Source organism: Dendropsophus ebraccatus, chromosome 14 (assembly GCF_027789765.1).
Source record: "Dendropsophus ebraccatus isolate aDenEbr1 chromosome 14, aDenEbr1.pat, whole genome shotgun sequence".
Lineage (NCBI taxonomy): Eukaryota > Metazoa > Chordata > Amphibia > Anura > Hylidae > Dendropsophus > Dendropsophus ebraccatus.
Window position 1 is genome coordinate 25,944,965 of NC_091467.1, and position 16,369 is coordinate 25,961,333.

General features: G+C 41.5%; 1 protein-coding gene across 2 annotated transcripts; it reads left to right on the top strand.

The window, feature by feature from the left end:
- Positions 1-2,495: 2,495 nt before the first annotated feature.
- On the top strand, positions 2,496-15,668 carry CCR7 (C-C motif chemokine receptor 7). Of its 2 annotated transcripts, XM_069952171.1 has the most exons (4): positions 2,496-2,565; positions 7,028-7,065; positions 8,967-9,026; positions 13,422-15,668. In XM_069952171.1, exons 1-4 carry the CDS (start codon positions 2,544-2,546, stop codon positions 14,484-14,486), a joined length of 1,185 nt encoding a protein of 394 aa, XP_069808272.1. In that variant the 5' UTR covers positions 2,496-2,543; the 3' UTR covers positions 14,487-15,668. The 2 variants fall into 2 exon arrangements, with proteins under 2 accessions (XP_069808272.1, XP_069808273.1); XM_069952172.1 differs by lacking the exon at positions 7,028-7,065 and having other exon boundaries at positions 2,500-2,565.
- Positions 15,669-16,369: the final 701 nt, after the last annotated feature.

Below are 16,369 nucleotides of genomic sequence, written 5' to 3' on the forward strand. Positions count from 1 at the left end.
CCTCACCAAATCTGGAAGCTGAGCTGTGATTGGTTGCTGTGGGCAGTTTGCACCAGTCTAAATTTTACACCCTTTAATAAATCCTCCCCATAATCTTAATCTACGTAATGTCCAACCACCAGCCCACAAGGCCCACAGGGTACACGATGGGGAATTGCACTAGCCATTAGGATGGAAAGAAAGCTGCCTGGGGCATCATTTGAGTGGATCAGGTTCTTTTTGCAGCATGTAAAAGCTGTTGATAGTGGTGTAAGAGTTGGGGTACAATGAGCTCCTGTAATTATTTAGCTAAGACTAGTAATAGTCCCTTAATTCATATAGTGCCAACTTATTCCACACCATTTTACATAGTCTGTCATTAGAGATGAGCAAGCTTTCCAAAAAGTTTGGTTCAGCAGGTTTTCAGAACTTTTCCATCAAAACTGAACCTTGAATGAACCACACTAAAACAGCTAAACAATTGCAGCTACAATATTGGGACTATAGGAGCTCTTTTACTGCAAAAAAAAGTCAATGTTTACTCAGGAGAGCTGTGGATATTGGTGGATCACTGGCGTACAATGACTAATTGTATATCAGTGATCCACCACTGTCCACAGCTCTCCTGGGTGAAGTTAACCCAGTAAGTCACCTGTCAGGTACCATCAGGTGGCCTATTCTAAGCCTGTGTCTCTCAGCAGAATAACTGTCATTCACAATGACACCTATTCTGTTGCCGAACACAGTTTTAGAACAGGCCATCTGAGCCACAGGGTTAACTTCACCCAGGAGAGCTGTGGACAGCAAGTACTGACACAAAAAGTGGCAGGACAGGAGTTAGTTCACATCTACACCGCTTATACTACTACCCTCACACTATCCTCTATACCTAATCAGGACAAGGACTGTTACTTAGCCATAATCCTGTATAACCTTTTTAAGGGATTGGCCCCAGAGTTGAATATAACAAAGATGTTTCGTGACAGCCTGTGCCCTATAGGCACACAATAGAATGATATAGACAAGAGCGTAATACATGCAATACAACGAAAAATACAAGCTGTGCATTGCATTATCAATACTGTGGATGATCACATGAAATAAAGGTTATTTACTAGCAGGTCTCTGTACTTTACACCTCAGGGTTACATTGAACACCTTCACCGCATCCTTTCTGTGAATCACAATCCAAATTCACATTTTACACAGGATAATTCAGCTTGATCTATGGTACTGTCAATCGAGATCTGCCCTTCTATAGGAATCTTTAAAGGGGTTGTCCAGGATTATGTTGTCCTGTAACATTGAAGCCCAGTAGCTTCACTTTATGCCCCTGTGGCAGTTTTTTTGGAGGGTTATTTTCATTGCACATTGTATCCAAAAATCTAAGTTTTGACAGCAAGTCCCATGGACCCTGTAGGCAACAAGAGACTGGAGCGATCCCTAATCACTAGAATGAAAGCCTTTTATGAGCTTTAGCGTAATCTATTACTGTTACCCTATCCATGTATAAATGGTTTCCCCCATGCAAACTGATAGCACTATTGGTTACCAGAGATGAGCGAACCTCAAGCACAAACTCTCAGCATTTGACAGCTATGTAAAGCATTGGTAGTTCCACAATATAATATGCCCTGATCCAATACAGTGGGTATAGATATATAGTAAGGAAAGAGTTAAAGAGTCACTTTTGACGTGTTGTTATTGGTCACAGGGAGTCTCACTTCTCCGACCAGCTGTGATCAGGAGATATAGCCAGGGAGATAGCCTAGCAGATGTGTTATCCACTCCCCGGTGACTCTCTAATTCCAACACCGTAACCTCATAGACTTACATTGTAAGAATTAGCTGATCAGGAGATACAGTCGGGAAGTGGATAGCAAAGCCACCAGATATATCTCCAGATCATAGCGGGTCTAAGCAGTAAGATCCACTGCGATCAATAAACTTTGACATGCCTGATGACATGTCAAAAGTTATTTTTAATGACAGTGACTCTTTGAATGAGATCACTATATACATAAAAAATGGCTGGCTATCTACTGGAAATAATGCTTGGCTCCGACATGAATGAAGGTTAACTGGCCAAGTGGGCTATGATAGTAGTGGGCCATGTAATGGTTTCTATAAATTGCACTTCACTGGAGTAGTGTGTAGAGCCTGAGATATGTGTCCCCCATGGGGTATATACCATGTGTCTAGGTGCAGTATACTGTATGTTCATAGCTTAAGAGGTGCATTTGAGTAGGGGAAACGTGGCTTAGTATTGGCTCTTATTCTTTTAGGTTTATTATGGATTTGGTTAAAATGTAAAATTATTCGATTTTAACTCATGATCAACCAGTGCCCATTTTTTTAATACTTCTCTTACTTTATATACATAATAGCTACCTCAACTTCTGTAAGTTGAAATCCTCACCAATGACTTACTGCATCATCCAGGAAGAAGGGGAGGGTCCCTAAACCTTCTAATCTAGCATTCGCATGGCATGGACACACTTTCATTGATTCTATAGCTCAGACAGGATCTGGTGTTGAGCAGCGAGGAGTCGTCGCCTTACACAATGCTGCAGCTGCGAGGAAGTGGTGAGTAGAGAGCCGACAGCAGAGACAATGCCGCTAAGCTGCAGGCACTGATTTATGGAGACCTAGTCGTAGTACTGAAGATCAGGCACATAATGCGATGCCCTATTGACTGGTGTTTGGTATTTGGATGTCATAGTTTGCTTTATTTTTTTTTTTAGTAATATTATGTTTTTTTATTATTATATTATTATTATTATTATTTAGATTAATTTTTAAAATCATTTTTGGGAAATCCTTGAGATATAATTGGGGTTTGGGGAATTTTACAATTCTTGGACATGTAATTTACAAATGGTAAACCACTACATAATGAGAGTCCGAAAGATAGGATCATTCAGAGAATTAGCATATTGCCTTTTGACATTGATGGTAATGTATAGGGATAGGGCCAGATAATGAATAGCGGGGCAAAGCTATATGGGGTGCAGAAGCAGCAATCACACCGGGGCCACATAAGAAGACTCCAGTATAGTACAGGTAGGTGGCGTGTACATTGGAAGACACTAGAGTACACAGGGCGCTTATACCAAAGATAAAAGCTAGGTCCTTTTCAGTTTCTACACACTTCTAATAGCCCACCACCTAGTGACCAGATCCTATTTTCATGTCTTAGGCACTGTACAGTATTTTTTTATATAGGCCCTCATTGCCTATTAAAGGGCTTGTCCAGGATTGAAAAAAAAAAAACACAGCTACTTTCTTGCAAAAACAGCACCGCCCCTGTCCTCAGGTTGAGTGCAGTATTGCAATTCAGCTCCATTCACTTCAATGGAACTTTAAGCTGCAAAACCCCACACCCAAACTGAGGACAGGAACATACTTTAAGATAGGGCAAAAACTACTGATTTTACTACTCAAGTGATAACATTTTATTTTGCAGTAAGCTGTAAAGTGAGCTGCTTGGTGTTAGCTCATGGACATCTAAGAAAAGAGCACAAATTACCACCAAAAATTATATACTGACTTAAAAGGAAAGATTTTTACTTTTTTTATTGTTTTACTTATATATTGTAATATCATGATATTGTAAACATAACGATAGACAAAAGGGAATTTTTACAGTTCTTGAGAAATGCAACCGAGGTGAAATGAAAGTCTTGTTTTTTTGCCTGTAAACCCTGTTTGGTAAATGGAAAAAATTGACATTTTGAAAAATGAAAGTGAGGAAGTTGGTTTTTGGTCAGAAGCTCTTAGTACAAGTATCTCAAGTAAGAGACACCGGTCTGTCCTATAACCCATGAAGAATGAGTCACTTGCTACCGTCTTCACTATTGTATATAAGAGGTTGTGGTATATATAAAACCAGATTAAGGTGATGTGGTAAGTCATTGGGTCATTACACGGGTTGTATCATTTTCGGGTTTATCTACTACATCTAGGACGTTTCTGATGTTTAAGGAGCCCGTACCTTTATAGTGTTCATGTGGCCGACAGTTATCTCTCCTGACCCTCCCATACACATGGGTTCCCTATGGTGATTGGAGGGGTAAGCCGCAGCCAGACAGCTCTGGTGGAGGCTTATCACTCGATGAACAAAACTGATATCATCTCAACTGATATCATCTGTCAGTTGAAAGTCGGAAGACTGCCATATACCTTATACTGTTGACCTGACCTGCCAGTGGTGACAGGTTTAGCTTACTTTAGTATAAGGTGCCTTATAGGGGTACTCAAATGAAAAAAAAAACAATTCTTTCAAACCATCTGGTGTCAGAAAGTGCCAGAGATTTGTAATTTACTTCTTTAAAAAAAATCTCCAGTCTTCCAGTACTTATCAGCTGTTGTATGTCCTGCAGGAAGTGGTGTATTCTTTCCTATCTGACACAGTGCTCTCTGCTGCCACCCCTGTCCATGGCAGGAAGTGTCCTGAGCAGTAGCAAATCCCCATAGATCTCTCCTGCTCTCCAGACTGGAAAGAATACACTACTTATAGCAGGACATATAAGTACTGGAAGACTTGAGATTTTTTAATAGAAGTAAATTACAAATCTCTGTCATATTCTGGCACCAGTTGATTTAAAAGTTTTTTTTCTGGAGTGACCCTTTAAAGCTTCTTAGTTTCCATCCAGCCTTTTGACCTTGGCAACTTGCTGGTTGCAGTGTGACCACAATTATTTTCCCTAGTCGCAGTTCAGATGTGACAGTGATCTGTGGCTTTGTATCCTGTGTCATAGCCAAAGTAGCTGTGTAGCTCTAGCCCAGGGCTCATATCTTCTGTCACCTATTACAGCTTATTTGATAACTATATTTTATCATAGTCATTAGGTTCTGTTCATACTGTGCGTTTTTTTTTTTGCCTTTTAAATTTTAAAGTAAAACCTCTTTGAGAAGACCCCCCCCAAACGCTGCATGGAAAAGTGGTCCAATATGCATAATGGAGGACTGATAATATGTCACCTGAAAATATGTCACCTAAAATCTGGTCTGGATGAGGTTGTGGTCTTCCAATCTCCCTAAAAGACAGGACAATTTTGGTTGGTCATCTCAGGTTTCCCTGTATATGCATGTATATACGGTAATACTGCCATTCAGTGCTCAAATAAGATCGCCATATAAAACTTAAAGGGGTACTCCATCAAAAATCTTTTTTCTTTTAAATCAACTGGTTTCAGAAAGTCATACAGATTTGTAATATACTTCTATTGTAAAATCTCAAGTATTCCAGTACTTATCAGCTGCTGTATGTCCTGGAAGTGGTGTATTCTTTCAAGTCTAACACTGTGCTCTCTGCTGCCACCTCTGTCCATCTCAGGAACTGTCCAGAGCAGGAGAAGTTTTCTATGGGGATTTGCTACTGATCTGGACAGTTCCTGACATTGACAGAGGTAGCAGCAGAGAGCACTGTGTCAGATGGGAAAGAATACACCTGCAGGACACACAGCAGCTGATGAATACTGGAAGACTGGAGATTTTTAAATAGAAGTAAAAATCTATTTAACTTTCTGAAACCAGATGATTTGGAAGAAAACGTTTTTTGCCGGAGTACCCCTTTAAATAACACCCCCATGGTAAATAATCCTACAATAAAGAGCCCATATAACTATCATAGATAGTTCCTATATAATACCATCAATGCCCAAATAAATCTGCTATTTGAAGCCAATAAGGGAGCATTCACATTACGTTTACAATGTAGGCCAAAACTTTTTGTTCTCCACTGGGGTGGTATGTATCAGTTCTTTTTTTTTTATTATTTTTAAGATGACTATGTAATTCTATACTAAAAATAGGTGCATAACAAATTAGTATGAATGCACCCGCCATATAGACCCGCCATGCTGATTAACCCCTTCAAAAACCTTCTACTGTATGTATACCAAGGTTACATTTACAGGTCCCTCAGCGTGTGACATCCTGACCATATGTTCACAGTAAGGGTCCTATTAAACTAAACAATTTTTAACGATTAACGACTAATGATCGCAAACGAGATTGTTTATCGTTAACCTGAAATCGTTCACCATATTACACAGAATGATAATCGTTAGTTACGATCGTTTATTCCTTCTTATCCCAGAAAAACAATGGGCAATGTGCAATTACACTGAATGATTAGTGAAAAAACGCGGAACTTGAGCGAACGAACGTGGAATTACAGCGAACGATTAGCGAACGATTAACAATAATTTTAGGTTCAGATCTAAATAAACGATCAGCGACATACGAATGATAGTTCTGTGATATCAGTGACAATTAAGGGTGCGTTCACACCTACAGAATCCGCAGCAAATATGCAGCAGATCCGCAGCAGATTTGATGGTGCAGATTTGATGCTGTGTTCAGTTATTTAAATGAAATCTGCTGCAGATCTGCTGCTGATCCGCAGCAAAAAATACGCTGTGGATCCGGTAAGTGTGAACGTACCCTAAAGGCTCTTGTGAGAACGGTTATCCAGAGCGCTTTATGGCACTTTATTCATATATACAGTTAAGCCTTAACCCAAATCAGGGCTGTCAAACTCATGGCCCTCTAGTTGTTGCAAAACTACAATTCCCATCATGCCTGGACAGCCTCTGGTTATCCAGGCATGATGGGAATTGTAGTTTTGTAACAGCTGGAGGGCTCGAGTTTTGACATCCCTGGCCTATATCATTTGCCACAGCTTCACATACAACTGGATATATACAGAAACAGTATGTACTAAAATAATACCGCTCTTTACTGAATAAATATTACAACTATACAGTAACTTAATAATACAACTATACAGTAATTTATGAATACTGCTATAAAAACAGCAGATTTTGTACATAATACTGGATATATAAAGAAACAGCATATACTGAATAAATAGTATACAGTATACTGAAATAATACCGCTATATACTGAATGAATATTACAGCCACACAGTAACCAAATAATACTACTGTATAGTCATTTATTATCTTTAAAGAAGGTAATGGCTACAAATACGTGACATTTTTTTATAAATATTTTAACTCTTTTTTTTTTTTTTGGTAGAATTTCTGCTGATGGCTCTGTTCCTGACCATCCTGCAGGTGAGTGCAGTACAGATATGTCATGAGAACCAGGTTATGTGTAGCCACACTTTATGGAGGCCCCCTGCCACACTGATATGGTTACTGCGGCATTGTCTGCACGAACCCCTCCCTACCAACAACTGCTCTCTTTACTTTCTACCTATCCCTCCAAACCACAATGCCTTTGTATCGTTTGTTATCTCTGCTTCTTCTGCCAAAAGATCTCAGCTACAAAGAGAGCATCCAGAAAAAAACATTGCACCCACACAGCGCTCATGTTCTCAGGTTGTCTGTACACATATAACTGTACCTGGGACTACGCCCAACATATATATCACCCCCTAACCACACAGGATCTCTATACTGGAGTCTACAACTCCCAACACGCAACCCCCTTACTCTAATCTATTCTATCAATTCCACTGAAAATGTAAAAAATTCTTAGAAAGTTGCATTAAAAAATTTGCTCTATGCTCCAAAGACACACACAAGTTACAGCAAATTGCCTGCACTGTGGTCTTCATTGCTCCGCTTCCTGTCTAGTAATCTTGTAATAAACTTCCAGTTTCTGCTGTATACTCTAGCTAGGAACTCCATCACCCTCCCAAAGCATGGGGGGGGGGGGGCTTCTGTTAGTCTAGCTGATGGGGTTATAGTACTAAAAGTATAATAGTATTAAAAGGTTATAGTTGACCAAACCCCTGACTATAGTGTACAGGAGGAACAGGAAGTTCATTACCATATGTAAACCACTTCTTGATTGCCTGAATAAAGGAAAAAGCTCCATACATTTTGTAGTGGCTGTGCTGGGTACTGCAGCTTGGTACCATTCAAAAGAATAGATAAGCTGCAATACCAGGTTTAGCCACTAAAAATGTACAGAGCTGTGGCTGATAAGTAAAGCAGAGGGCACAAAGTCTGGCAGCCCAATCAATTAGCCAATCAGCAGGAGTGTTGGGAGACAGATTCCCATAAATTTCATATCAATGGCTTATCCTAAGGATAGTCTATAAATACTGGAATTCTAGAAAGCCTCTTTATACATGGATGACCTATCCTTGGGACAGTGCAATCTCCTGGACATGTCCTCTCCATTGTGGCCATGCCTGGTACTGCTGGTACTGCAGCTTAGTTCTATTCACCTATACAGGGCTAAGCTGCAGTACCAAGCACAGAATCCTCTATGTACGAGCAACTGGTCATGATGTTCACTTGATCAAACAATGAAAATTTGGCTGTTTTTCTCAAAAAGTAGTGACACTCCTGTACACAGGTTGTATGTGGTATTGCAGCTTAGCCAGTTTACAATGCATAACCTATAGATATGGTACCATTTATGGAAAAAAAAAAATTAAAGCAGCCATGTTTTTCTAATTCAGTATAACCCCCTTTAAGTCCTGTTTCAGTACCTGGCAAATCTTCCAATGATAGAGGAAGCCCCACAACATTACTATTACAAGACAACTGTTTTTAAAGATGTTAACTAAAAAGTCCCTCCATGACATCATGGTCTTCCCAATATCATGTGTGGTGAATTCTCTGAATGAGGATGTACGGAAGTCGTGTGATCTCAGCAGCCACGTGGAAGCACAGTCATGTGATCTCAGCAGTCACGTGATCTGTAATAACTATTTACTGGAAATTTTTAGGTTTATTTTTCTGCTTTCCAACAAAACAAAAAATGATAGTCTGGTGTCAGTGGAAGTGAGAATGACTAATATTATGAAGATGAATATCCCACCCTTCGGACTCCCCCTTTATAAGTAATGTAATTGACAAACATGTAGCTGCTTGAGTTTTCACATTTTAAAGGGGAATTCCATACCTATAAAAATTTGGAAAATAAATCTTCATTGCCCGTGTCTGATGATAGATCCACTTTAAGCACCTATGTATAATATTACCTATTCATCTTACAGGTTGAACCAGTCAAAGGAGACATGGAGCTCAATAGTACAGTAAATAGCAGCTGCCCTCCTGTAAGTATACTCTTATTAGTTAGGGAGCTTGTGCTTATACATAGCTGGCAAAATATAAACTGCAGTGTAAAGCATAGGGGAGGGAATGCTGGATCCTCCAAAGAGAGACTGGGTGGATTTCGGACTACCTTAGACATATAAAGGCTATATTACACGGCCCCATATTCCAGGAAACATGTTAAAAGACCACAATCAGCCGACATTGTGCATGTCAGCTGATCGTGGCGTTTCAACATGTCCTATTGCACTAAACAATTATCAGCCAGAATGGTCGGTGATTGGCCAAGTAAGGCAAGTGAGCACCGACTTGCTAACTGTTACACACAGACAGCAAGCAGGAAGCTGCAGGAGGGCCTGCCCGAATGATCCTGCCCATTAAAGTCAACGGAGGTCTGCTGCTCCTATTACACAGGACATTGTGTATTTCGGCTGATTGTGGCCTTTTAACATGCACTATTAGGCTATGTTCACACAACGTATATTTTCGTAAAACCACGGCCGTTGTATAACAGCCGCGATTATTACGAAAATATACGTTACCTTGCCATCTATGGGATCCCGGCCGGAGCATATACACATAGTATACGCTTCGGCCTGGATCCCTAGTGGTGCCGCAAAGAACTGACATGTCGGTTTTCTGCGGCTGCTATTCTTTAAATAGCGGCGGCAGAAAGCCATGGCAGTGCACACTATGGAGCGAGCGGCTCCGTCTGCGCGCTTCATGGTGTGCTGTGGGGAGTTCTGACACGGGCGCACACGGATGCGCCTGCATCAGAACTCTGCGGGGCTAAAGATCTTTTCAGAGACCAGCTATTCCGTGACCCGTCTGGGCCAGTCTCATATGAGGTCTGAACATAGCCTTATACAAAAGGATTATTAGCCTGAATGCCTGGTAATTAGTGAAGTAAGGCCGATAATTGTTTAGTGTAATAGGGCCTTTAAGTGAAGGCAAAGTCCCCGACCACCTGTATTGACCCCTGTTCCACCACCCTTTTTTAGATATAGCAAAGAGCAAGACAGTTGAAGTGAAACTTATCTGACATGTCCAAGCACAGAACTAAAGTACTAAAGATGGCATTTAAAGGGGACATAGATGAATATCAGTGGTGTCGCTTTAGGGGGTGCAGAGTAGCTCCCACACCAAGGACTTGGTTACCCTAGTGGGCCATAAGGCTCCTCTACTACTACAGGGATCTCCAGCATCCTTTTGCATGCACTTACTAGGCATTGCTCCCACAAGCCTACTCCCAGAATCCTACTCCACACTGATGAGGAGCAAACACCCCGAAACAGCTGTCTGTGGATGGATACCTTGCTTGGGTGGTTTCCTTGACTGGAGACATTCCTTGACTTGGTTGTTCCTTCCCGGAGGAAGGTCTGGCTAGCTCACTGACGTCGAGACATGTGATGGTGTCTCTGCAGTGTTTTTTTTAAATATTTGATTTCCCAGGAGGCAGTGTCCTAGATACACTGACGTTGAGACCTGTGATGGTGTCGCTGCTGTGTTTTGGTTGATCTCCCTGAGGTCAACCAGCATCCTTTTGCATGTACTTACTAAGCATTGCTCCCACTAACCAGAATCCCACTCCACACAGATGAGGGGCAAACACCCTGAAACAGCTGTCTGTGGATGGATACCTTGCTTGGGTGGTTTCCTTGACTGGAGACATTCCTTGGCTTGGTTGTTCCTTTCTGGGGGAAGGTCTGGCTAGCTCACTGACGTCAAGACATGTGATGGTGTCTCTGCAGTGGTTTTGTGCACGCTAGTATATAGATGACACATGCCCTTGTGTAGAGCAGGCCAGATCAAGGGTGGTGGAGTCCCAGGGGCAATCTTTGCCCTCCCTATAGTCCAGCGCTGTGTCAGACCACTGATCATGTACAATGCTCACACATAGCTAGGTTGCAGCTGTTCAAGCAGATACTATTCTCATTTTGAATCTGTGGCTTCCTTTCCTTTCACTCCAGGTGAGACAGGATGCGGTTTTATAGAAGTTCAGAGAATATGCAAATTTTCACTTATATGCTGTCGATAACTGATGCCATGATAAATAATAATTCCTTTATGTAGCACCAACATAGTCAGCAGCGTTGTTCTGCACTCAGATCAGTCCCTGCCCTCCTTGGGGCTCACAAACTAAATTCCAACTTCATTTATGTGTATGACACGTGGGAGGAAACCCATGCAAACATGCAGAGAATTGGATTTGAACCCAGGTCCCCATGGCTGCTTAGAAACAGAGCTAACCACTGAGCCTTTTCCTGATGCAGTCATGTGGTGCTGATTGGTCATCATGGCATATTATGCCTACTGTAGCCTGCAGAGTACTGTATTGCCAATCAAGCGATCACACATTCAAATCCCGTAAGGAGACTAGACAGCAGTAAAAAAATAAATAAATAAATAAATAACTATCCACCACTTAACTTTTTTCTCTTTTCACTTTTCTTCTTCAAATGAAAAACTTTGAAAATCCAAAGAAGTCCAAACACAATTCGTATCATAATAGGCAAACTATTGAAATGGCACATTATTTATCCCTCACAGGTAAATAAAATACCCAGTGTCAGAATCGACAAAAAGTTCCCTTTACCTTGTTGCCCCATCAGAGGAAGAAAAATTCCTTCCTGATCAAGATGTTAAAGAGGATGTACCATCAGTTACCTGCTCTTTAATCTGACCCACGGATAGAACGGTGCCGTCACAGGCAATAAAAACTACAACTTACTCTAAAAAAAAAACAAGCCTCCCGCGTCTCCAAAGAGAGAAAAATAAAAAGTTACATGGATCAGAAAAAGGCTACACAAAGCAAAAGAAAAAAGGTTTCAGGTTTTTCTTTTAAATATAAAATGTAACATAAACTATTTAAAAAAAGTTCAAATTCAAAAAGTCAAAATTTATTTTTGTGACAGGTACTTATCAGTTTTACTACACAATGAATGATATAACATTATTTCCAAAAACATTTTCAAAGTAGACAACCCTTTCAAAGTTAATCTGTATCCACCCAAACCCCCCCCCCCCCTTTCAAATGTCCAGTGCTGATCCTTAGCTGACATCAAGTCCTTTCCTGTCTCAGGGTTCAAATTGCTCCTGGTGCCATTTTTGGACTAAAAAACACTGTTTTAATCTGGAGGAGCGGTGCCAAAGAGTGTCTTTTCCCTAAGCCTGTAACGCCTCTCGGGTCTTCTCGGGTCTCCTTCTCTTTAGCGACGCCACTGGGCAGGAATTTTCCTCCTCGTTGCTGAAAAACTCTGCGCATGTGCCGTTGCAAGCAGGAGAAGCCCTGGGGCACTGACACGGTGGTCTAGACCAAAGAGCCCAGCAGCATCAGTGCGCCTGTGCCTCTTCTGCTCGCAAAGTTTTCTCCAGGAAAAGTCCTGCCTGAGAGGTTGCTAAAGAGAAGGAAGAGGGGAAGGAAGACCTGAGAGGCGTTACAGACCTAGGGCACAGTCGCTCTAGGCCCCTCCTTTTTGACACCGCTCCTGTAAATTAAAGCACTGCTTTTTACCCCAAAAACGACACCAGGAGCAATTTGAACCCTGCAACAGGAAAAGGACTTGTTAGCTAATGAATAGTACCTGTGGTTGGGGGTTACATATTTGTTTTAAGGCATCCATAGACAATACTTGTTGGCAGATCTATTCAATTGTGATATCTCATGTCTGGTGGCGGGGAGTCCACTAGCTCAGCTTTTTCCAGACAGCCACATAGCCTGTGTAATCTTTTGTATAATGCTAAAAATACAGCCCATTCATGGGTCCCATATCTCTATTTACCTTAACATCTTGAGGCTATGTTCACACTACATATGAGACCGGCCGTTCCGTGACCCCGGCCTGGTCTCTGGCCGGATCATCTAGGCCGGTACTTAAGTACCGGCCAGATGATCTTTCCGGCCGCAGGGCTCTGAAGCGGGCGCATCAGCACGCGCCCGCATCAGAGCTTACCATAGCCCACAGTGGCCGGAGCCGCTCACTTCACTGTGTGAACTGACAGGTCTTTCTGCGGCCGGAATTCACTGAATTCCGGCCGCAGAAAACTGACCTGTCAGTTTTTTCCGGCGCCGCACAGATCCCGGCCAGAGTGTATACGATGTGTGTACGCTCCGGACAGGATCGAATTGCACACAAGGCTATGTCCCACCCCGCAAAACTACGGCCGTAGTTTTACGTAGTGTGAACATAGCCTGAGTCAGGAAGGAATTTCCCTCTGATGGGGCAATCGGCATCTGCCCCTTGAGGGTTTTCGCCTTCCTCTGGATTGATACTGTAGGGTTGTAGGTTGAGCTTGATGGATTGGATTTGTGTCTTTTTTCAACCTTATTAACTATAAATGTAACATCTGCAACTTTATTAACCATATATCTAACATCTGCATTTGCAATTTCAAAGGTATGTGATGGGATGGAAACTACCACCGACCAAAACAAAATGGATGACTTAATCACACTGGATTATAGTTATTATCAAGACTTCTGTGAAAAAAAGGATGTTCGAATCTTCCGTTCCCACTTCCTGCCAGTGATGTACATCATCATCTGCTTCATAGGATTGGGCGGGAATGGCCTGGTCATGCTAAGATACTTGTATTTCAAGAGACTAAAGACGGGAACTGACCACTACATGCTGAACTTGGCTATCGCTGATATTGTCTTCCTCTTCACCCTTCCCTTTTGGGCAGTGAGCATCAGTTACGGTTGGGTTTTCGGTAGCGAGATGTGTAAGATCATATACTGTCTGTACAAGATGAGCTTCATCAGTGGTATGTTCCTGCTCATGAGCGTCAGCATTGAAAGATACTTTGCTATAGTCCAAGCACCCTCTGCGCATCGGCACAGATCCAAAACTGTGTTCATCAGCAAGCTCTCCAGTATTGGCATCTGGGTTGTGGCCTTCACCTTGTCCATTCCTGAGTTGATCTACAGTGGCGTTGCAAACATAGATTCAAAGGACATGTGCATCATATTCTCCACAAATGTTCAGAGTCTTAATGCAACTCTGAAGATCATCCAGATGGTTTTGGGATTCCTTCTGCCCTTCATCATCATGTCTCTTTGCTATAGCATGATCATCATGACCCTCCTCCGGGCACGTAACTTTGAGAAATACAAAGCCATCAAGGTCATCATTGTCATTGTCATTGCATTTGTGATCTTCCAATTGCCATACAACACTGTCCTATTGATGAAGGCCTTTTCCAACTCCACCGACTGTGTCGAAAGCAGACAACTGGATAAAGCTGATGACATAACCTACAGCCTTGCGTGTTTGCGTTGTTGCCTTAACCCTTTTCTCTATGTTATCATTGGAGTCAAATTCAGAAATGACATGTGTAAATTCTTCAAGGACTTGGGTTGCTTAAGTCAGGAGAAGTTTTCCCAGTGGTCTACAGCCAAACCAAGCAAGAGAAGCTCTTTTGCAATGGACACAGAGACTACCACCACCTTTTCTCCTTAACATCTCCTTTATATTTGCAGTGACATTGCTTGTACCCCCAAAATGGGTGGTCCTCTCAAAGAAGAGCCTCCCCTTACACAGAGAACTGACAATCCCACTCAGAATGGTTGGTCTTCTGACAAGCTCCCACCGGATCATTTTCATTTGATTTGGCTCTTCAAAATTTTTCACCAGCAAAAGGAATCATCATCTAGAAGCTCAAAATAATATTAAGTTTCTATCTGACACATTGACATTGACATTTATCACAGTTATCAGCTTCTGACTAAACCGATTCTTGACCAAAAAAAACTGAATTCCCCCAGGCTGTCTTGATATTACTTAGTTCTAGCTAAAAAGATCAGATTTGACTGTTATAAACCAGTTATTTTTCTTTACTAGAATTTTTCTTTTGAATTTTTGTTTTTACAATCTGTTGTATAAGCTAAAAAAAAAAAAAGTTAAAGTGGAACTTAAAGGGTTTTTCCCACCAACAACACTTACCACGTATCTGTAGAGTAGATGATGAAAATCTGATTACTGAGTGTCCCATCACTGGGACCTTGTACAATCATGAGAACAGGGGTCCCATGCCCCCCTTTTATATTAGAGTGGTACCAGTCCCTTCAGCTTGAATTGGCAGAGATATCCTATTACACTGCTCAGCTAGCTCTGTCAGGTCAATAGAGTTAAATGGAGCTGCATGTCCGACCACTGCTCCAAGGATTGACATGGGACTCTTTTAGGGCCCCAGCAGTGGGCACCCAGCAGTCAGACACTATCCACAGGATGAATGATGAGCATTGTTGTTGGGTTGTTGAGCCATTTTTAAGAATAAAAAACTTTTGACGTCATAGAGAGCACTTTGATATTGAAACGTTAGGCTTATTTGGCTCCATAGACGCAGGTCAGCCATAAGGATGTTTTCTTACTTCAGGTTTTTTGATGCAGCATTTGAAGCCAAACGCACAAATGGATTATCAGTGGAGGGCAAGTGTTAAAAAAAATATTCAAAAATGCATCTAAAAACCTAAAAGTAGGAAAACCACTGACAGGTGAAGTGTATCACATTGATATATCTGACAGGAAGTGATAATTTAGAAGAGTTGGAAGCAGGAAACATGGGCAAGTTTAAAAGCCCTATAACACGAGCTGATTATCGACCAAAACAGGCCAATATCGTTTAGGCAGAAGAAAGAGCAAACGTGTTTATCAACTGTGCAGTCATCAATCATTGGCTGCGCATCTCCCCGTGTAACAGGAAATATGCGGATGGTGGCTAATGAAAGGAAAGGGCCACACAAACAATCAAGCAATCATTTGTGCAGCCCTGGCCGCACGATTAACGAGGTTAACTACAAGGCTCAGGCTGTGTCATAGGGCTTTAAGAATCAGAGAGACTTTCATGAGGGCCACATTTTTCATGATTAAACAATATGTCCCCTATAGTTTACTTATATGCCTGGAAACAGTGATCGGGGACATATAGGAACATATTTGTAGCTATAGGGCCATTTTATGATTGGTTCCTTTCCTTTGATATATAAAGTGATCTGTGCAACATGAGCAGATACATTGCATGAAGCCTTTGCGAACAGCTTAGTCATTTCATGGTGCACTATATGATGTATATTTGAAATGTCATGAACGATGCTGACCCTGTTACTGTTTATAGGTATAGCATGTATTGTGTATAGTGGGGTCAATATATATCAGTCATAAAAGTGTATTGTACATAGTTGTTATTGTATTTTTGGTGTTGGGGAGGGGGTTGTAAAAAATCGTATTTCTATTACTACATTGTGTGGCTATTCATTAGGTTGTATTGTTTTCTTATACTTCTTTTCCTTTCTATGGGTCCTGGATAGGGCTGCCATTGTTCTTTCCCCAAAATAAAATGGATC